Source organism: Neoarius graeffei, chromosome 6 (assembly GCF_027579695.1).
Source record: "Neoarius graeffei isolate fNeoGra1 chromosome 6, fNeoGra1.pri, whole genome shotgun sequence".
NCBI lineage: Eukaryota > Metazoa > Chordata > Actinopteri > Siluriformes > Ariidae > Neoarius > Neoarius graeffei.
This window is the reverse complement of record NC_083574.1, coordinates 26,155,133-26,178,143: the sequence shown is the minus strand read 5'-3', so window position 1 is coordinate 26,178,143 and position 23,011 is coordinate 26,155,133. Positions and strand designations below refer to the sequence as shown.

Here is a 23,011-nt window from a genome sequence, read left to right as displayed (position 1 = left end):
TCAGAATGACAACACCCAAAAACCACAGTGCCCTTTATCACCTCTTTATTAATTACACCTGTCACTTGTCTCCTGGTTCATCAGCCCATGCTATATAAACACCTCTCCCACTCTCACTCAATACAAAGTATCTTTCAGTGTTCTTTCCAGTCATACCAAGCCTTTATTCTACTGCCTGCCTTATTGTATTCTCAACCCTTGCTCTCATATCTTTCTCATTATTCTCTAGTCCTGTCCACATTGCCCCATCTCAGTGTCGATCGACCTTCACCTGTCCCATGACCTTGATTCTAGTCTCACGTTTTGGCTTCATTTCCAGTTTGCTTTTCCTGCTCTCCCCTGCACATACATCCATAAGTACCTGCACCCTGACACAAATCACAAAATGCTGGGACAGTTGAAATTAAAATTAAAACTGAAAACAAATGATTTGTAAATAATATTTGACACATATTGCACTAAAACCAATATAACAGCATGGTTTGTTTTACCTCATGAATGTTTTTTAAATAAACATTTCAATTTTGATTCTTGCAACACATTTTTAAAAAAAGGTGAGACAATAAAGCATTTGCAACTTTATAAGTTGCCATTCCTTCTCACAATACTTAAAAAATATTTAAGGACTGAAGACACCGAGTGATGAAGCATTGCAGATGGTATTTTGTCCCATTGTTCCTGCAAACAGGTCTTAAGGTATGCTGTGGGTGGTAGAAATGGGCAGCTGGACTTGCTTGAAGATTCTTGAAAACGTTTCACCTCTTGTCCAAAAGGCTTCCTCAGTTCTGTCTGACTAATAGGGAGTATCAGATATTTATCCTCTCCTGGATCAGAATCAGAATTCTGATGACCAGCTCATCTAAAGTGTCATTGAGGCATCCTGTTGGTGTGGGTCACTGGAGGCTGGGTGTGAACGGTGAGTCATTAGGGTGATCAAAGGATTGCCCGTTAGAGTGATCAATGGCAATCTGACTCTCTCTGTCCTCCTGTGAGTCACCGAAAACAGCTGGGTCCTGGCGTACGCCCAGCCATCTGGGAAGAGTGTCCAAGACCGCCTTGTAGATGGTTGACAAATGATGTCTTAGACCCCCACCTCTGTTCAATGATGGCCATTCCAGGTTGACAAAAATGGCTTCTTTAACTCCTCGCTCATACCAACGATCCTCTCTGGCTAAAATGCATACATTACAATCCTGAAATGAGTGTCCTTTGTTGTTAAGATGAATGTAGACAGCTGAGTCCTGGCCTGAGGAGCTGGCTCTCCTGTGTTGGGCCAAGCGCCTGTATAGCGGTTGTTTTGTCTCCCCAATATACGAATCCGTGCAATCCTCACTGCACTGAATTGCATACACTACGTTGTCCTGTTTGTGTCTGGGTATTCTGTCCTTAGGGTGGACCAGTTTCTGCTTCAGGGTGTTACTGGGTCTGAAATGTACCGGAATGTTGTGTTTGTAGAAGATCCTCCTGAGTTTCTCAGATAGACCAGAAATGTAGGGAATGACAATATTCTTGCATTTGTTCCTGTTATCATCCTTGTCAGTTATGTTCCTTTTTATGCTCTTTAGGAAAGCCCAGTTGGGATAACCACAATTCTGAAGTGCTTTCTCGATATGGTTCTGCTCCTTCTCTTTTCCTTCTAATGTTGTAGGAATGTTCTGAGCCCTGTGTTCCAAGGTCCTAATGACCCTGAATTTATGTTCCAGTGGGTGGTGAGAGTCGAAAAGTAGGTACTGGTCTGTGTGTGGGGGTTTCTGGTAGACCTCGATACTAAAGCTTCTGTCTTGTCTAATGTGTACATCACAATCCAAGAAGGCTAGATTATTCCCACTGACATCCTCCCGAGTGAAGTTGATGTTGCTATCCACTGCATTGATGTGTTTCGAGAAAGCTTCCACCGCATGGATTTTGATTTTAACCCAGGTATCATCCACGTATCTAAACCAATGGCTGGGAGCAACTCCTGCAAAAGTGGTCAAAGCTATATGTTCCACTTCCTCCATGTATAAATTGGCAACAATAGGGGACACTGGTGATCCCATGGCGCATCCATGCTTCTGTCTGTAGAAACTTTCATTAAACTGGAAATAAGTGGTAGTCAGGCAGAGGTCAAGCAGGGTGCAAATCTGAACCGTGGTGAGTTTCGTTCTATCCAGTAAGGAGCTATCATGAAGGAGTCATTTTCTTACAGATTCAACTGCTTCTGTGGTGGGAATGCAGGTGAACAGAGAAGTGACATCGTAGGAAACCATGGTTTCATCTGAATCTAGTTTGAGGTCTGCAAATTTAGAAGCAAAATCTTGGGAATTTTTGACATGATATGGTGTATTCCCAACCAGAGGAGCCAAGATGGTGGCTAGGTGTTTAGCAAGGTTATATGTGACCGAGTTTATACTGCTGATAATAGGTCTGAGAGGAGCTCCTTCTTTGTGAATCTTGGGGAATCCGTATATGAGAGGCACTGCTTCCCCAGGGTACAATCTGTAGTAAAGAGATCGGTTGATGGCTTGGTCCTTTTCTAGTTGTTGCAAACAGCTAACAACTTTCCTTTTGTAACCACTTGTGGGGTCCCTCCTCAATGTTTCATAAGTGGTTGTATCACTGAGGAGACTGGTCATCCTGGAGTGGTAGTCCACTGTGTTTAGCACCACTGTGCATCTCCCTTTGTCAGCAGGAAGGATGAAAGAAAGCCAAGAAAGGAGGGCTCTTACAGTGCTTCAAAGAGACCGGAACATCACCATCCTTCCTGCTGACAAAGGGAGATGCACAGTGGTGCTAAACACAGTGGACTACCACTCCAGGATGACCAGTCTCCTCAGTGATACAACCACTTATGAAACATTGAGGAGGGACCCCACAAGTGGTTACAAAAGGAAAGTTGTTAGCTGTTTGCAACAACTAGAAAAGGACCAAGCCATCAACCGATCTCTTTACTACAGATTATACCCTGGGGAAGCCATGCCTCTCATATACGGACTCCCCAAGATTCACAAAGAAGGAACTCCTCTCAGACCTATTATCAGCAGTATAAACTCAGTCACATATAACCTTGCTAAACACCTAGCCACCATCTTGGCTCCTCTGGTTGGGAATACACCATATCATGTCAAAAATTCCCAAGATTTTGCTTCTAAAGTTGCAGACCTCAAACTAGATTCAGATGAAACCATGGTTTCCTATGATGTCACTTCTCTGTTCACCTGCATTCCCACCACAGAAGCAGTCGAATCTGTAAGAAAATGACTCCTTCAGGATAGCTCCTTACTGGATAGAACGAAACTCACCATGGATCAGATTTGCACCCTGCTTGACCTCTGCCTGACTACCACTTATTTCCAGTTTAATGAAAGTTTCTACAGACAGAAGCATGGATGCGCCATGGGATCACCAGTGTCCCCTATTGTTGCCAATTTATACATGGAGGAAGTGGAACATATAGCTTTGACCACTTTTGCAGGAGTTGCTCCCAGCCATTGGTTTAGATACATGGATGATACCTGGGTTAAAATCAAAATCCATGAGATGGAAGCTTTCTCAAAACACATCAATGCAGTGGATAGCAACATCAACTTCACTCAGGAGGATGTCAGTGGGAATAATCTAGCCTTCTTGGATTGTGATGTACACATTAGACAAGACAGAAGCCTTAGTATCGAGGTCTACCGGAAACCCACACACACAGACCAGTACCTACTTTTCGGCTCTCACCACCCACTGGAACATAAATTTGGGGTCATTAGGACCTTGCAACACAGGGCTCAGAACATTCCTACAACATTAGAGGGAAAAGAGAAGGAGCAGAATCATATCAAGAAAGCACTTCAGAATTGCGGTTATCCCAACTGGGCTTTCCTAAAAAGGAACATAACTGACAAGGATGACACCAGGAACAAATGCAAGAATATTGTCATTCCCTACATTTCTGGTCTATCTGAGAAACTCAGGAGGATCTTCTACAAACACAACATTCCGGTACATTTCAGACCCAGTAACACCCTGAAGCAGAAACTGGTCCACCCTAAGGACAGAATACCCAGACACAAACAGGACAACATAGTGTATGCAATTCAGTGCAGTGAGGATTGCACGGATTCATATATTGGGGAGACAAAACAATTGCTATACAGGTGCTTGGCCCAACACAGGAGAGCCAGCTCCTCAGGCCAGGACTCGGCTGTCTACATTCATCTTAACAACAAAGGACACTCATTTCAGGATTGTAACGTACGCATTTTAGCCAGATAGGATCGTTGGTATGAGCGAGGAGTTAAAGAAGCCATTTTTGTCAACCTGGAACGGCCATCACTGAACAGCGGTGGGGGTCTAAGACATCATTTGTCAACCATCTACAAGGCGGTCTTGGACACTCTTCCCAGACGGCTGGGTGTATGCCAGGACCCAGCTGTTTTCGGTGACTCACAGGAGGACAGAGAGAGTCAGATTGCCATTGATCACCCTAACGGGCAATCCTTTGATCACCCTAATGACTCGCCGTTCACACCCAGCCTCCAGTGACCCACACCAACAGGATGCCTCAATGACACTTTAGATGAGCTGGTCATCAGAATTCTGATTCTGATCCAGGAGAGGATAAATATCTGATACTCCCTATTAGTCAGACAGAACTGAGGAAGCCTTTTGGACAAGAGGTGAAACGTTTTCAAGAATCTTCAAGCAAGTCCAGTTGCCCATTTCTGCCACCCACAGTTTACTATGACCTGGATGATTGAGAATCTTCACAGACATGTCTTAAGGTATGCAACAGTACTACCCAGTACTGTTGCATACCTTAAGACCTGTTTGCAGGAACAATGGGACAAAATACCATCTGCAATGCTTCATCACTCGGTGTCTTCATTATCACATCTTTTGTTTCAAAATTTTCCACGCTCTCTATTGGGACAGAGGGGACAGGCACCCTCTTCTTCCACAGCTATGCCTTTGTAATGTGTGCAGAATATTATTTTACATCATCTTGCTGAAATATCCCTGGAAAAGATGTCGTCTTGAAGACAGCATATGTTGCTTTAAAATCTCAATGTACTTTTCTGCATTAATGCTGCGATTACAGAAGTGCAATTTACATTTGGCAAGGGCACTGAGACAACCCCCATACCATGATAGACTTGCTGCTGGTAACAGTCTAGATGGTCCTATTGACAACCAGTCCAAGGAAGGACAACTGATGAACTGGTGACAGGGGCATGGGGGTTGAAGGCACATTGATTTGCATGGGGCATGAAGGCTAGCCCACATGGTCTAATTCCACAGAAGAGTTACTGTAGTACAAACTGCTGAAAATTTTAATGCAGACATATTTTCTGTTTTAGCCAGTATTAACTTTTTCAGCAGTTTGTGCTACAAATCTCTTTTGTGGGATTGAACCATATGGGCTAGCCGTTGTGCACCATGCAAATCAATGAGCCTTTGGCACCCATGACCCTGTCACTGGTTCACCAGTTTTCCTTCCTTGGACCACTTTTGGTACATACTACCCACTACATACCAGGAACACCCCAAAAGATGTGTCATTTTGGAGATGCTCAGACCCAGTCATCTAGCCATCACAATTTGACCCTCGTTAAAGTCACTCAGATCCTTATCCCTGCCAACACACCCATGTGGGTCCCACATGGGTTGAATGTGGGCTGCCCAGCTGGGCTCCAGTCGGTTTTGGCCAAGGGTTATGCGGTGGCCCCATGTGGGCAAGCCCAGTTGGGCTAAAAGTGGGTTTCATATGGGCCCTAGCTAAAACCTACTTGGGCAACCCAGGTTTCTCCCATCTGGGTCCCACACGGAGTTCCCCCATGCGGGCTCATTATGGGTCCCTTATTTTACCCTTTCAAGTATTGTGTGGGCCTATTACAGTCAGCCCATAGTACAGTTCTTTACACAAACAGCAATAACAAATACTTTTACTTCAACTGCTAACAACTCTAAATACATGTTTTGCATGCCAATATCTTAAAAGCTGAATCATAACACTGACTCTTGAGAATGTGGTTAACACAGGCTTTAATTTTAATTTTAAAAAAAGAAAGAAAAAGTACAGTCGGAGGAGCTGTTAATGCAGACTCCCACTCCTGGCTCCCTGCCAAAAAGGTGGGCCGATAAAAGGTGTGTGTGTGTGTGTGTGTGTGTGTATATATATATCTGTATGTCTGCATGTGTGTCTGCATTTATGTGTGTGTGTGCGTGTATGTGTGTGTGAGGTGTGTGTGTACGCATGTATGCGTGAAAGAAAAAAAAAAAAGAAAAAAAAATTACATTTCTGGAGGAGCTGCTACTCTGGCCTGACGGGCCTGTCTATTCCCCCCCCCCCCCCCCCCCGTCCCTAGCCCCAATGAGCCATTTGGAGACTGCCTTCTCCGCATCCTTCCTTGTGATTGTATGAGTCATCGTGTTCTTCTTCAAAGCTCCTGCAAGACACAAATATAGCAGTGACTTACATCATGTGACAACTCTCAGCCAAATATCGCGTTTCATGTCTGCATATTAAATGGTAGGGGGTGTGTCATTCAGTTAAATAAAAATAAAACAAGAACCGTCGACTTCTTAACTACCCCAGACATGACCTATGCCCACCCTTACATACCTGTAGTTGCATGATTGGTATTCTTTATATTTGTAATACTGTATTGTCCACCTACCATAAACGACTTCAAACAGCTTGAGGGGCTTGAAGCCCCTCTTGCCATTTCTTCCCAAGAAGTTGAACTCTCTTGAAAACTTGTGTTCAAGGAGGAAGGCCATCATACGGCGGGTGGCCCCGTCAACAGTGGCCCCTCCAATGTCAGCCACAGCTGCAATCTGAGGGGTAACAAACAATACAAGGCACAAGGCAGGTTAATCTATATTGCTCACTGGAGTAAACCTCTCAATATGGAAGCACTGCCAGATACATGGATATGAGCACACTTTAGAAGTTTCATATAAAATTCACTGTTAGTGAGTTGCGTTTCATTAAGCTAGACCTGGGGTCACCAATTCAAAGCAGTCTGTACTGATACTCAGAAAACTTAATGTTTACAATGCGAAGAGCCCCCACAAAGTGATTTTTTGATGCAAGTTATAATCATGCCGCCAGCCAGCAAAGCCACCACGAGCAACCGAATCGTTGTTCAAGTTACAACATCCAGTCATGAATTTTAACTCTTGACTAACATGATCTTGATGAATGGAAAGCTCCACAAACATGTTCAAACATTGTATTGTTCAAAAGTTGTATTGAAACCAGTCCATACAATTTCGTATCTTCATCTAATTTATTTCATTTCATCAAGGCCAGAGCTATTCAATTAGAATTTCATTCGGGCCACATTTTGAAACCAAGAACTTAAGCTGAGCCGCACATGTTCAGCGGTCACTAACAACTGGCAATAGCAATTTTCAACCAGTAAAAACTATCTAAATATTATCTTAACATTGAATGTTCAATGTAGCCTTAAAAGACAAGCCAGAGAATCACAACACAAGATCATTTGTTGTCCTGCAATATCAAAACTGTTGCTACATTACTGCAGTAAACTGGAGGGGAAAAAAAGCTATCATACATTGTGCAATGCAATTCGTGTATTGTTCTTTATTGCAATATTTTGGACAGAGTACATCCCAGTATTGCAAGTTCAATAACTTTACTGTTATCTGACCCCACAAATTTACCAAACAGAAATTATCTGTCCTCTTAAGTGAATATGTGGTTGTGATAAAACACCACCAGGGGAAAAATCGCGTGAGGAAGATGTGTACAGCAGGCTACAGAGGATTTTTGCAGTAGCATAGGCCTACATAACTGCAAGCGATCTTGAAATAATTAATTGATTAGTGACTGGGCGCATCGGAACTTGATATGGAACGTTAACGTTACGTGCATTCTGAGTGACCAACTGTAACCTTTAGCCATATGAACACTACTGCAGACACACCCCATCCTTTTTGAAGGACCTTTGAAGTGAGTTGGCAAGTCTGCGAAGCTGCGTTCACGAATATTTTTTTTTACCGAACTCTAGCTTACTACAAGCGTGGATGTGCCCATTGTCTCGTCAACGCGATCACAAAGCCAGGCTGGTCTCGTAACTGTATTTCCCTCCCAACTTGACGCTCACACTTCTTTCGTTCACGTGTATGATACGGACATTCCACAAACACATCTCAAATGCTCACGCTTATTGTGCAATGGTCATCATTGGCATGTCGTTTTGATCGACTTCAGAGGCTTAATTTCTTTACTCATAAAGTAGTCCTACGAAACTGCTAGATGCCGCCTCCGTGTTTAATCTTTGAAGTCGGTTGTCAAATCTGTGCATCTCCGTTGTCCGACGCCCCATAAATAATTTTCCAGTGGACTCTTCCACAGCAACCATGGACATGGTGCTAGCTCAGTCTCATTATTGAAGATGGGAGATTGTTTGCCTAGTCAACATTTGTTTATGGACTGATTTCAGACACATCGCAAATGCACGCACCTTGTACTACAGTGCTGCTTTGGCATGACGCGAGACGCTTGTTACTGCACATCGCAACGCCCGACACTCTTCCAACGACATTGATTGAAAAGATTTGTTTAAGAATGCAAATAAGCATATTAAGAATGTAAAACGGATTGGAAATTAGAGAGGGAGGCAAACTAACTAGTGTAAGCAAGAGTTTAAAATGTTTGTTTGTTCTGGAGACTCGCGAATGCTGTTAAATTTTTGAAGCGGGCCGCCAATTGAATAGGCCTGATCTAGGCCAAAGTGTAATATGGTAACACTTTTTTTACATCACCATAAGTAAACTTTCCTCGAAGAAAAAATAAAAAAATATAAAAAAAAAGTATTTAACCTGGGGCGGTACGGTGGTGTAGTGGTTAGCACTGTCGCCTCATAGCAAGAAGGTCCTGGGTTCGAGCCCCGTGGCCGGCGAGGGCCTTTCTGTGCGGAGTTTGCATGTTCTCCCTGTGTCCGCGTGTTTCCTCCGGGTGCTCCGGTTTCCCCCACAGTCCAAAGACATGCAGGTTAGGTTAACTGGTGACTCTAAATTGAGCGTAGGTGTGAATGTGAGTGTGAATGGTTGTCTGTGTCTATGTGTCAGCCCTGTGATGACCTGGCGACTTGTCCAGGGTGTACCCCGCCTTTCGCCCGTAGTCAGCTGGGATAGGCTTCAGCTTGCCTGCGACCCTGTAGAAGGATAAAGCGGCTAGAGATAATGAGATGAGATGAGTATTTAACCTCAGTTTTCCAGGTTTGCGCTGCGCATATAGTGCCTGATTCGTCCCCCCCTGAACCCCTCGTGCTTGTGTGAGTCTCACAAACCCAGTTGCTCCACCACCACCAGCAGTAGCCACAGCCACTTTACGTATGTCCTGCTACTTCCTTAAAAGTTTTCTGCAGTCGCTACGTGGTTATTATGGACAGGGAAAGCCGTGTGGATAAAGTTCATGTCATACGAATGTAAGCTGCAGTATGCTATTGGTGTAGCCATTTTTAAAACAATTGGGCTTTTGCATGTTAAATAACAGCCGTTCATAGGCTACAGGAAGCAACAGATAGATTCAGTTCACATACAGTACATTTAAAATACATACCAGTTCTGCCATGAAGGTGGGGTCTTGCAGTTTCTCCTCCATGGACATTAGATCAGTCATTGTCTTTAGGGGGAAACCTTCAGGAGTGGTGCGAATTAGGTCAGGCATGTTTTGACGATTTTGCATGAGGGCCTGGAGAATTCTCCCATGTTCCACTTGAGTGTCTTTCAGGTCCTCCAGTAGTCTCAAAATATGCCGAAACATGCCATCCCAAATATTTTGTCTTGGGATGAAAGACTCGGCAGCTGCAGGCGTCTCTGCAGGCGTTCGCAGAGCCCCGGGTGGAGGAGGAAGAGGTGGAGGCGTTCGCAGAGCCCCGGGTGGAGGAGGAAGAGGTGGAGGCGTTCGCAGAGCCCCGGGTGGAGGAGGAAGAGGTGGAGGCGTTCGCAGAGCCCCGGGTGGAGGAGGAAGAGGATGGATGTCATCATTCTCCTCATCCTCGCTGGACATGACAACTGGCCTAAACATATATTATAATCAAGCACAATCAATAAGTTAGAGCATTTCAGTTAAACTGTAACTACTTCAACTAAAGCATTAGCTTATATTTATAAAGGAATTCACCAAGTCAGGCATCCGGGCATTTCTCATGTTTGCACCAAAATCAGGCGCCCACCATACTCATTTGGGGGAAACCACAGGAGAATCGTAGGTTAGGTGTCTTATTTGAAAGCAATTTGAATAGTGTTATGTTAAATTATGTGAAGTGGTAATGAATGAACATGAAGGTAAGTTGTTGGGACATGGTAAGAAGTGATATCTACAAAAATTAGGACTTGATTGGCATTGAAAAATCACTGCATGTGCCGTTTATCAATCAATCAATCAAGTTTATTTGTACAGCACTTTTAACAATAAACATTGTCGCAAAGCAGCTTTACAGAATTTGAACGACTTAAAACATGAGCTAATTTTATCCCTAATCTATCCCCAATGAGCAAGCCTGTGGCGACGGTGGCAAGGAAAAACTCCCTCAGACGACATGAGGAAGAAACCTCGAGAGGAACCAGACTCAAAAGGGAACCCATCCTCATTTGGGCAACAACAGACAGCCTGACTATAATATTAACAGTTTTAACAGGTATAACCCTCAACTGTCCTCATGGGGCCATCCTTCACAGGAGTGGGGCGATAAAACTCCGACCAGACACAGGGCACCAGGATGGATCAAGCAGGTCCGAGGGGCAGAAGAGGCCAGCATCTCAATCCCAGGATCAACATGTAACTCAGAGGGACAGATTGGGGGGGGGGGGGGGGGGGGGAGAGAGAAAGAAAACATGTTGTTAGGTATGCCCTAAAAATGACAAGTATTAAATCTGTGTGGTAGGCTCGCAGAGACAAGAGTCTTTACATCAGGCATGACACACAATGGCATGTTAATATGGTAAAAATATATGGATATATGAATATATCATGACCTGCTCTGGCTGGATGCTAGATTGGGTGATGGGAGCACACTCCTCAGCAATGATGAGATGCAGATGGGACCCTTAGGCCTGGCCAAGACAATTCAGTTACATTTCACCGGGTCTGGGACATGCGACAGAATGTCTGACGGCCGATTCCCTGCAGGCTACGATAGCCAGTCGAGGTCCCCACCGTCTCCACCAAAAGATTTCCTAATCTTATGTCCCCATTGGCGGGAGGCAGCAATACTACATACTACTCATGTTTTGGGAGGTAGCAATATTACAATTTGCGAACTGTTTGATGACATTAAGCTAAATTAATCATCATGCTCCTCCCATAGGGCCTTAATGTAAATATCTCCCTAATTTCAACATACAGTGGATATTGAAAGTCTACACACTCCTGTTGGAATGCCAGGTTTTTGTTTTGTAAAAAAAAAAAAAGACAGAATGACAAATAATTTCACAACTTGTTCCATCTTTCTTTACTATAAATTATTACCTGTACAATGCAATTGAAAAACAAACGCAAAGCTTTAAAGGAAAAATGTAGAAAATAAAACACTTAAATAAACATGGTTGCATAAACATGCACACCATCAAACTAATACATTGTTTTAGCACCTTTGGCTTTTATTACAGCACTCAGACTTTTTGGGTAGGAGTCTATCGGCATGGCACATGTTGATTTGGCAAAATTTGTCAATTTCTTTTGGCAAAAGTACTCCAAATCTGATGGGTTGATGGGATCTAGGTCTGAACTCTGGCTGGGCCATTCCAAAACTTCAATTTCATACTGGTGAAACCTATTCTTTTGTTGATTTAGGAATGTGTGTAGGGTACTTGTCGTCTGAAGGATTAAGTTTTTCTTCATATTCAACTTTCTAACAGGGCCGAAGGTTTTGCGGCAATACTGACTGTAATTTGGACCTGTTCATAATTCTCTCCTCCCTGACTAAGGCCCAAGTTCCAGCTGAATAAAACAGTACAAAAGCATGATGCTGCCACTACCATACTTCACTGTAGGTATGGTGTTATTTGGGTGGTGTTTTGGCCAAATATTCTTTTGGAATTATATCCAAAATGTTCACCCTTGGTGGAGTACATTTTGCAAAAAGACATCTTTAATGTCCCAAAAGCATATGGGAAAATGTGCTATGGTCTGATGAAACCAAGGTTGAACATTTTGGACATAATTTCAAAAGGTATGTTTGGTGCAAAAACAACACTGTACATCACCCAAATAACCCCATGCCTAGAGTGAAGCATGGTGGTGGAAACATCATGCTTTGTGACTGTTTTTCTTTAGCTGGAACTGGGGCTTTAGTCAGGGAGGAGGGAATTATGGACAGCTCCACATTGGCAGTGGCACAAAACCTTTGTCTCCCTGTTATGTTGAAGATGAAGAACTTAACCTTTCAGAACAACAATTACACACGAACACACACCTAAATCAACAAAAGAATGGCCTCACCACAATAAGATTGAGGTTTTGGAATGGCCCAGACAGAGTTCAGACCTGAATCCCATTGAACATCTGTCAGGTAATGTGAAGAGGACTGTGCACAGGGCATGCACTTGCGATGTGTGAGATTTGGAGTACCTTTGCAAAGAACAGTGGGTTAATATTGCCACATCAAGATGTGCTATGCTGATAGACACCATGTCAAAAAGTCTGAGTGCTGTAATAAAAGCCAACGATGTTAAGACAATACATTAGTATAAGGCTGTGCATATTTATGCAACCATATTAATTCAAGTTTTTTATTTTCTATATTTTCCATTTAAAGTTTGGAGTTTGTTTTTCAATTGCATTGTACATGTCATCATTTATATTAAATGTGGAAAAGGTTGTGAAATTATTTGTCTTTGTTATTTTTTTGCATCACAAAAACTTGACATTTGAACAGGGGTCTGTAGACTTTGTATAGGCACTGTAGCAGTACTTTGGCAATGCGACAGTGACGACACGCCGACTTAGTTAATATACAGTAAACACTGTGTATATACACCATATTATATATATATATATATATATATATATATATATCTCATCTCATCTCATTATCTCTAGCCGCTTTATCCTTCTACAGGGTCGCAGACAAGCTGGAGCCTATCCCAGCTGACTACGGGCGAAAGGCGGGGTACACCCTGGACAAGTCGCCAGGTCATCACAGGGCTGACACATAGACACAGACAACCATTCACACTCACATTCACACCTACGGTCAATTTAGAGTCACCAGTTAACCTAACCTGCATGTCTTTGGACTGTGGGGGAAACCGGAGCACCCGGAGGAAACCCACGCGGACACGGGGAGAACATGCAAACTCCACACAGAAAGGCCCTCGCCGGCCCCGGGGCTCGAACCCAGGACCTTCTTGCTGTGAGGCGACAGCGCTAACCACTACACCACCGTGCCGCCCATATATATATATATATATATATATATATATATATATATATATATATATATATATATAAATAAAATTCAAATAGACTCACCGCTTTCTTCGCTTCCCCCGGCCCATACTGTCCGAACACTCAGGCTCTGTACCTACGTCAGTATGTCTACGTTCCTCTTGCATTAATTTTGCATGTGCACTTTCATATGTTGCTGTGGGAGACAGATAAATCAGTAAATCAGGCAATTATCAGGCATAAATCAGACAATTACTTTAATTCAGATAACATTTTAAAGGTGCAGTGTGTAACATTGTGGCCAAAGTAGGTATTGCAACTACTCTGTTCATTGAAAATGTGATGCCATGAATATTTACTTATATAATTATTATACTTACTTATATACTTTACTTAATATTTGCTAGTATGACCAAAATACAGTAAGTTTTCCTGCTAAAAATTCCCATTTCTGGAAATCCAAAATGGCACACATGGAGAAGATCCCATTTTTCATGTACGAAAAGTGCAATTTTCCCAGTCATAATGACTACATAGAATTTGATGATGGTAAGTATTTGTGAAAAAGGTAACATTTGTGAACGGGCAGCATGAATTCTGGAAACAAACTACTAAAGATATTACACACAGCACCTTTAAGATGGAAAATTAGTTCTTGCATGCTTTTTAACACTTGAATTTTTTTGTATCAAACTGTAGAGCAACTCCCCTTGATCAGTTTATAGATTGGTCAAACCAGCAGTAATTCAGAATCTAATAAAACTAAGAAGTCATTGATAGTGTAGGATTAGTATCTTAATAACTATACCACTGGATGTGGTTATACATTGTTAAGAATATTTTTTTAGTTCATAAAGTTTTGGGCTTTAATGAAAACCCCACTGCCCAAAATATGACATCTATCTATAGGACATGACAATCATCTTTATTATGCCATTGTAATGTCTCCATTTAAAGGCCCCAACAATGTATTTAATTTATGCATCTATTCTACAGTGATGACACAAGATTTCTATCATATCTTTTAATAAAATACATCTAACTACCTGCTTCAGAGACTAAGCAATGAAGGTTTAAGTAACTGTTGACAATTCTGTTAATTTTTTTTCCTGAAAATATATGCTCAGTGTTGGAAAGACTACCTGTTAAATTCACCTTTGGCTAAGGCCCGCACTAGAATGTTGATTGACCAATCACAGCGCAAAAAAAGGTCCGACAGAGGTCTACAGTTTTTGACAGCGCAAATTCTTGCAACTGTAACCCAAGGGGGCGGGACTTAGCCAAAGGCGAATTATGTTCATGTGTCCAATGTGCGTCGAGTATGCTATTCATGTTCCCGCGCTCAGTCAGTCAGTCAAGGTCGTTGGTGAAGATTGTGACGTTTGATGATGCAGCGTTTGTCGAAAGCGAGTCAAGCGGGGGATGCCCTTCTCTGTGCGTATAATTGTCTCAAAAAGTGAGCTATTCTGTCTTAATGTCGAATGTTTGTGTCTTATTTCTCCTGTATATTGTGTGTCAGACATTTTGAGATTGTTAAATGGAAGCCTTGGAAACCGTTTTTGCCATCAAATTTTAACCTAAGTTTCCTTCAGTTAGATTGACTTAATGCCTCGAAGTTCCTGCAACTATTAGGGTGACCAACCGTCCCGCGTAGCACGTGCGCGTACAGCGTTGGAAGCAAAATTAATGCGTCCCACAAATTCAGAACGTGTCCCGCAGAATTGATGCTTGCTGGGGCGTCTTGTGACAATTCAGTCTCACTATTTGGCCGGTAACTGATTCTTGGGTATGACCAATTAAATCTAGAACGGCTAGAAACAGCCGTTTCAGGAGAAAATTTAGTTTGAGATAGTTTACAGCGCGAGAGTGGTGTATTTTAATCTTCAGCTCCGAGCGCGAGGACCTACAAACTACAAGTCGCTAAACATGTTCAGTTTACATTATTTTCTGATTTGCGTGGATGTTTTCACACCTTAATATTCCTGCGTATTTCTTCTACTATGCTTCCCGACTGACAAAACTTTGGTTAAATAACTTGCATTAACATAAGACATGTCGTAGCTGTCCCTTTTGCCCTTCCGACTATTTTGTATAAAAACGCTCAAAAAAGGATGACATAATGACAGTGGCACTTCGGCAGATAATGGCATCTGTGTATGCATTAGTTTGTATTATTATGAGAAAAATATCCCAGAAGAGGTGTTGTTTCACACGCACCAAGGGCAAGCGAAAGTAGTGGCTTTGCGCTTCAGCATGGAATATTTTGCATATGGACACAGGGACGTTTCAAAGCATTTTGGAGCCCTAGGCAAAGAGAGACTTGGGGGCCCCCTTTTTTCTTATTCAAACTATTCCAGAGGACTTAAATTATACTATGTTATATTACATTATTTAGTATTTTAGTCTATTATACTACATTATGGGGGGTGGGGGGGGGGGGGGGGGGGGGGGGGCATTGTCCCACAAAAACATACCCCTTGTCCCTCCTTGGGCTTACGAGCAGGTGGTCACCCTAGTAACTATTAGTACCAATTCTTTCCTATTTCATGCTCCACATGCCTGTCTGTGTGTCTGTGCAGTAGTTTAGTGTTAATTAATTCATTTTCCCCCTTGTAGACCACACACACTTTGGTTCACCCACTTGGGTTATTTCATCTCTACAGTAAATTGAATGTAAAAACAAGTCTAAAGTTTTGTACCCAGTGCTTTGCTGCACCTACTGTAATTTAACATAATATGATACAAAATACATATGGGCGCATTACCAGCTTTTCTCCTCACTGTGACTTTGAAGGTTATCCAGTCACTGGAAGGATCTCGTTCCTTTATTGCTGCCCTTGTGAAGTTGGTTTTCGGGGGTGGCCAGTAGCATTCTTCTTCTTCCGGGCCTGTAAACCACTTCGTGGATATTACCGCCAGTCCGCCATTTTGGAACTCCACCACCGCATAAGGCAACATGCTTCAAAAATAATAATCAATAAAAAAACTAATAAAAATAATAATAAAAAAAACAGCACATTAGTGCAATAGTGGCAATGCCACATGTCCTGTTTTGTAAGGCAACAACACCATTTTTGTTGTCATGTCCGCCACAGGAAATAGCTGCAAATGTTCAGACAAATTGCAAACAAAAAGTATCCCAAGGCGTGAGGAATCCATTGGATAGCTGAAAAAGGATTTGCTGCTTTCAAAACAACCTACACAGGACTTTCACAGTTCCAGATACTGAAAAAATGTTTCGCACCACAACAACCCTTCCCGCGACAGAAAAACAATTGTCACCACGGGAGGAGGAGATCCTTGTCTTTCCATCATTGTATGATTGTATTGATCCCATGTTGAAACGGCATTTATTGTTGGGCCAGAAAAGTGGAGCTGACTAAGAATTGGGCTTGAAACAGACGTTGCCATTTTGGATTGCCAAATTCTGCTTCTCATGGATCCGCTTCACAAGCTGTTTGACAGGGTCTTGAGGTCTACCGGACAAGCTTTTTTAGTTTACCTAAATAGGTCTCAAATGGGAAAGCTGACACATTGTCTAATGGGCCGAATTTCTTTGCATCATCCGCTAGGTGTATCAGGGAGTGCATATTATAACTGACAAATTCAGTGCCATAAATGGAAGCTAACTCTGTTACAAAAAGTTTCAAAATCTCCTCAGCATAGTCACAATTTTCTGGACAACATAAAGTCGGACTCAGGAGAATTCTCATAGAGACAGATAGAAGCAAAACGTGTCTGTACATTCTATTGGGTATGTTATTCAGAAGTACAACAGGGCCAGTATAAAGTAAAAATTGTCTAAGCTCTGTCGCTTTCCATGTTGCAAACTCTAATAAGGATCGTGGTTTCCTTGCAAAGTTGGTGGGTAAGCAGTGTCTGATGGAGACCATATATGCTGACATGGCGACAAAGAATTTCATCGACTGCCTGCATGTCAATGGCCCCGTAATCCAAAGGAATATCAATTTGCGCATTGCCCCCAAACACACAAGGTGCATGTAATCCAATACAAAACTGGTAACTAAACCAATACCCAAGTAATTTAGGGGGGAGACTGAAAGTTGATGCTGTTCATAGCCTTGCCTACCAAATTTCTCATCGGTCCTGAGCTCTGCTGATATTTCAGGATAAACCACCTTCCTGTTCATATGCTGGCCTTTCTGAATGCACCTCTCACACCCATAATAACCTGTGTGACCTTTTGTACATTTAACAAAAGCCCGAGCTGGTGCATCACAAATAAAAGCATCAGGCATTGCAACGCTGAAATGGAGGTCATTGTGCACTATACCAGTTTGACAGATGGCTTTCATATCAGTGATAAATTCCTGCAAATACTCCTGTACGTTCGCTGGTTTAGACAGGCCTGAGTAAACTCCAATTACAAAAACGTTGCACTCTGGAATTTCCTTTATTCTACCTAGAATAGGCCACAGACTCATATTTGAGCGGAATAACGGCAATCCATCAATGTTGATTCTTAATGTGAGTGTAGTCACATCTGGAACATGTCCTAAATTTTTAAGTTCAGCAACGACAGCATTTCTGATCCCAAAATGGTAGTAGGACCCCCCGGCCACATTGCTGACATTACAAGATCGATCAGTGGACATAAGCGTTCTGGCATCCAGTGGGACGTCTAGGCCCTTCCTCCTCAGGATTTTAAGCAGTGCAGATAGTGCTGTTTGTGGGATGTTGTATTCTGCCGCCCACTCAGCAATCCCACAGTCATCATCATTTTCAGAAGAACCTTCATCTTCATCCAGATCACTGTCACAATCTGGTCTGTCACACTCATAAAAAAACGAGTTTTCACCCAAGTCAAAATTGTCGTCACAAGCATCATAGAAAATGTCAGTGGAATCTTCGCTTTCGGATTGCTCTGACACGTCATCCAGTGACTCCTCAACAAGACGCAAATGTTCCTCCACTTTAGCCAATATTTTACGCCTTTTTTGTTCTTTCCGAACACTCCATTGTTTCTAAAAAACAAAAATTAATAATAATAAAAAACCTCCGCAGAACAGCTAGCTGAGCCACTGCACTGCAATGTTAATTTCGTCATCCATTTTTCAATTTACTCTTATATTAAAAATTTATTCTTAGTCTTAGTCACTTAGTCATTTGCAAATCATTTTTGATAAAGTCACATTTCAGTCACCTTGTGACTCTCACATGGTCCCTCTCATGATATTTTGGCTTGCCAAATTCTGCTTCTCATGGATCCGCCTGATAAGCTGTTGGACAGGGTCTTGAGGTCTATGGACAAGCTTTTTCAGTTTACCTAAAATCGTCTCCCACAGAAATTCGGCCCAAAAGATAATGTCAAGCTTTCCTGTTCATATTCAGCTAGGTGTATCGAGGGATGCATGTTGTAGCTGACAAATTCAGTGCCATAAATGTAAGCTAACTTACACACACAGACAGCGAATTGGAGAAAATAAAAAGTGATCTTCAAACTTATGTCAGTATCACATGACGGAGTGGGGCCAAAGCCCAGAGGAACCAACACATGTAAAGCGAGTACACACCACTACAAAGTCATATATGCTACGGCCAAAACATGGCAGGCTATTCACATTGCAAGCTACAAGGCAACTGAATACAAATGCTGGCACACATCATCAAAGCCAAGATAACACGCACACCCAATACGTTTTCCCCCAAGGGCAGTGCACATTCATGAACAGGCCAAATCACCCATTTTGGCTAACATGCCGTTTTAGTCCCTCACGGCCCTCCAGTGGGGGAGTGGAATACACACATTTGTGAGGTGTGTGTGTGTGCCCGCCCGCTCTTTTACATATTATATGGAATTAATTGTCTGATGGAAACCATACATGTTGACATTGCAACAAAGAACTTCATAGATTGCCTGCATGTCAATTGCCCCTTCATCCAAAGAAATATCAATTTGCGCATTGCTCCCAAACACATAAGGTCATTATGCACAATACCAGTCTGACAGAGGGATTTCAGATCAGTGATAAATACCTGTAAATACTCTTGTATGTTCGCTGGTTCCGACAGGCCAGAGTAAACTCAAATGACCAAAACATTGCACTCTGGAATTTCCTTTATTCTACCCAGAACAGGCCACAGGTCAATGCTAATTCTTAATGTGAGTGTAGTCACATCAGGCACATCTCCTAAAGTCTTAAGTTTGACAACGACAGCATTTCTGATCCCAAAATGGTAGTAGGACCCCCCCCCGGCCACATTGCTGACATTACAAGATCAATCAGTGGACATAAGCGTTCTGGCACAGTGACACAACTGGGGTGGGGGTGGAATGCACGCATTTGTGAGGTGTGCGTGCTTGAGTAGGAAACCCTATGGAGTAGAGACCCTTTTCAGTCACGTGACCTTCGTAAACGCGACCACCATTTTGGACATGTAGCGGACTTCGGCTCGAATTGGTTTGAATGCGAGGAAGGCGACAAACGGAGAACATACAAGAAAAAGGAGCGAGATGCAGAAAACACCTTCGCTATCCAGCGACGTAGGGCATTTACAGGGCGAGCAGAGGGAGAAATAACAACAGTAACGACACATTAGCAACGCCGTACAGAAATAACGGTTTATGGCACAGACCCTTTCGGTTCTCGCTCATCTAGCTGCTACAATGACTGCTTAGACTGCAACAATAATACCTAACACACATTTAAGTATCCGTCGTAAAGACGTGAAACTCGTCGAGTGACGAGTGTGTTCATTGATAAGCTAACACAATCTAAAAGTAGACATACCATCACACTGCCCTGGCGCTGTGTACAGTTTACCTTCTATGGTTTGTGCACTGGCTATTTGCCATTACTTTCTCCAACCGTTGTGACAGATTACAGGGAACGGCCTGGATTTAAGAGACAAATACATGTTCCTCTTGTTTTGAACATTTATTTGTAGGCAGTGCTTAATTTGTAAAGTGGGAGGTCCCGGAGGGCAGAGGATGAGTGGCTCCGGTGCGGAAAAAAAGGGGGCGGGGCGTGGCGCTGCGCTTCTGGGCATGTTTTGTAATAACACTGCAAATTAAGTTCATCTGCAGATATTTTGTGGATGTCGTTTCATGAGAGAAATCACCAACAAGACAGATATCAAAATCAGACATTAGCACTAAATAAACTTGCATTTTTTTATTTAATTATTTGTTTGTTTGTTAAATAGTCAAAAGAGGTGTCGGATCACCGGATCCAGTGTAAATAGCTGCCGGAGCCAACGCCCGAGGTTCCGGAGCGCGCTCCGGCTTGCTCCCCCTCAAATTAAGTGCTGTTTGTAGGACACTGCCTCTGATCTGTCCTACAGTCTACCAACAGCAAAGGAACACAACGCTAGCTAATGTCGTTAGCTAATAGCTACTACAGAAGAACAAAGAGGTTACAATGGGTTATTTTAGCCTATTTGGTTACACACTCGCCGCCACAGAATGTTAACAGCAATGTAATGCCTTTTCTGGCTAATTTTATTCGTCTTACCTCCAACAAAGTGGTCACTGCACAAGCGCTGGTATGCCGAGGGCTGCCAATCTTTCCTGTTTATGGCCGCTATCCATCTTCTCCGTCGGGATCCGATAAAATGATAACCCTTGCCTTGTTGATGGTTACTACATCCAGGTGCACAACAATATAGTGGCATGATGGAAGTCTTGCTGAAAATAAACACTTTCTGCTGCCGTTCCTCAATGCTGGCTGTGGTAAACTACTGGTAGTACATGTCCAAAATGGCGCCCGCGTTTGTCGTGACGTCACGTGAAAAGGGTCTTTGAGGTCGGCCATATTGTAAAAGTGGAGAATCAGTACAAGCATTGCTAATGGGAGCCCCGATCATCTAGCCTTGAAAATATCGCTGACCTTCACGAATTTCACAGCTTATCTTCCTTACTGAAGATAGTAACCACGAAAATAGCTTGATACTGACTTAAAGATCGGAATCAATATCCAAAGTTTCACCAGGCTTGATTACCAGTTAGCTAACGACAGCACCTCATTACATTAACTTAAAGCCAGTTAGTTCCTGTCCTTTTGGTTAACATGATGCAGTGAAAACAATAGCATAGTTATTGCCAAAATACACTCATATCATGCAGAAAGATTTTACCAACCTTTTGTTAAGTGCTTGTGCGTGCGTGCACTCTTCTCTTCACAGGCAACAGAGACAAGCAGCAGAAACTGCGCGAAATGTATCCATTTCACAGGGGGTGGAGATTTCCCAGTTTGCATTGCTTCTTGCTTTTGTTATCCTGCAGGAGTTGCACTGGAATATGCCTGCTTTCTTTTCAGTTATTGCAAACTTTGTTGTGCTCGGAATATGTGTGCTTTAGGTTGTAGCAAACTTTATCTTTTATGCTCTAAAATTGAGAAATTTTATTTTCAATTGTAATTAACGTTGTATTGTTTATATTATGTTATGGCATCTTAGAGGTGTGGGAGTAAAATTCTTGTGTTTTTGAATTGAAATGGAGCCTTGCAGGAGCCCACTTACTGCCCATGCTTAATTTAGCCCATTCAATGCCCACCCATTGCCCATATGGGCTCCAACAACAAAGCCCACTTATTGCCCATGCTAAATAGCCCATTTAATGCCCACCAACTGCCCATGTGGGGCCCAACAACAAAGCCCACCTATTGCCCATGTTAATTTAGCCCATTCAATGCCCACCCATTGCCCGTATGGGCTCCAACAACAAAGCCCACTTATTGCCCATGCTAAATAGCCCATTTCATGCCCACCAACTGCCCATGTGGGGCCCAACAACAAAGCCCACCTATTGCCCATGTTAATTTAGCCCATTCAATGCCCACCCATTGCCCATGTGGGGCCCAGCAACAAAGCCCACTCGAAGCCCATGCCCACCCAGCCCAGATGAGACCCATGTGGGCCCTAACTGTACGTGTTTGCAGGGATGCTTGCTCATTTTTTTTTCTTCCAACACATCAACTTCAAGAACTGACTGTTCTCTTGCTGCCTAATATTTCCCACCCCTTGACAGGTGCCACTGTAATGAGAATTAATTTTTCACTTCACCTGTCAGTGGTCATAATGTTATGGCTGATCAGTGTACATTAACAAATAAAATGAACTTGAACAGACAAAACATGATATAGCTTGGGTTCATACTGTCTGCAATGAAATACAAGTTAAAGTTAATTTTGGAATCACTGCTTTCTTTTTTTATTTGAATTTTCCATACTGTCACAATTTTTCTGATTTGGAGTTGTATGTTTTGCACAGCTTCCCAGTGTTTTTGGAATTGGGGTTATATTTGTCATAGTATGCAGTATTCTGTTGTACAGGACTGTATAGTTTACTGTCCTTGTTTTAGCTGAATTCATGATCTATGTTGTTTTCCTGTTTTCAATCAAAAGTTACAATACCCAGCATGTAATATGGCAATATGTATTCAACCATCTCCCCCTACTGATTGACTAGTTCAGATCTCTGTGTGAAACATGCCACTCTTATGTCTCTCTCTGATGTAACATTCCCAGAAGAAAACCAGTAAAATTGGAACGCAAACTAAAAATTTTACAGGCTTAGTCTGCAAGTTAACGAATATGGCTAACTGAGTATATTTAAGAAACTCACATAGCTCTCAGCTGACAAAAATTTATAGCACAT

The 23,011-nt window shown here is 42.5% G+C and overlaps 1 protein-coding gene across 1 annotated transcript; it reads right to left on the bottom strand.

Moving 5' to 3' along the window:
* Positions 1-6,303: 6,303 nt before the first annotated feature.
* On the bottom strand, positions 6,304-21,771 carry LOC132888249 (afadin-like). The gene is made up of 6 exons (XM_060924324.1): positions 21,495-21,771; positions 16,159-16,352; positions 13,478-13,589; positions 9,563-10,022; positions 6,648-6,807; positions 6,304-6,416 (listed from the first exon to the last, which is right to left on the bottom strand). Exons 2-6 carry the CDS (start codon positions 16,349-16,351, stop codon positions 6,304-6,306), a joined length of 1,038 nt encoding a protein of 345 aa, XP_060780307.1. The 5' UTR covers position 16,352; positions 21,495-21,771.
* Between the last annotated feature and the right edge of the window lie 1,240 nt (positions 21,772-23,011).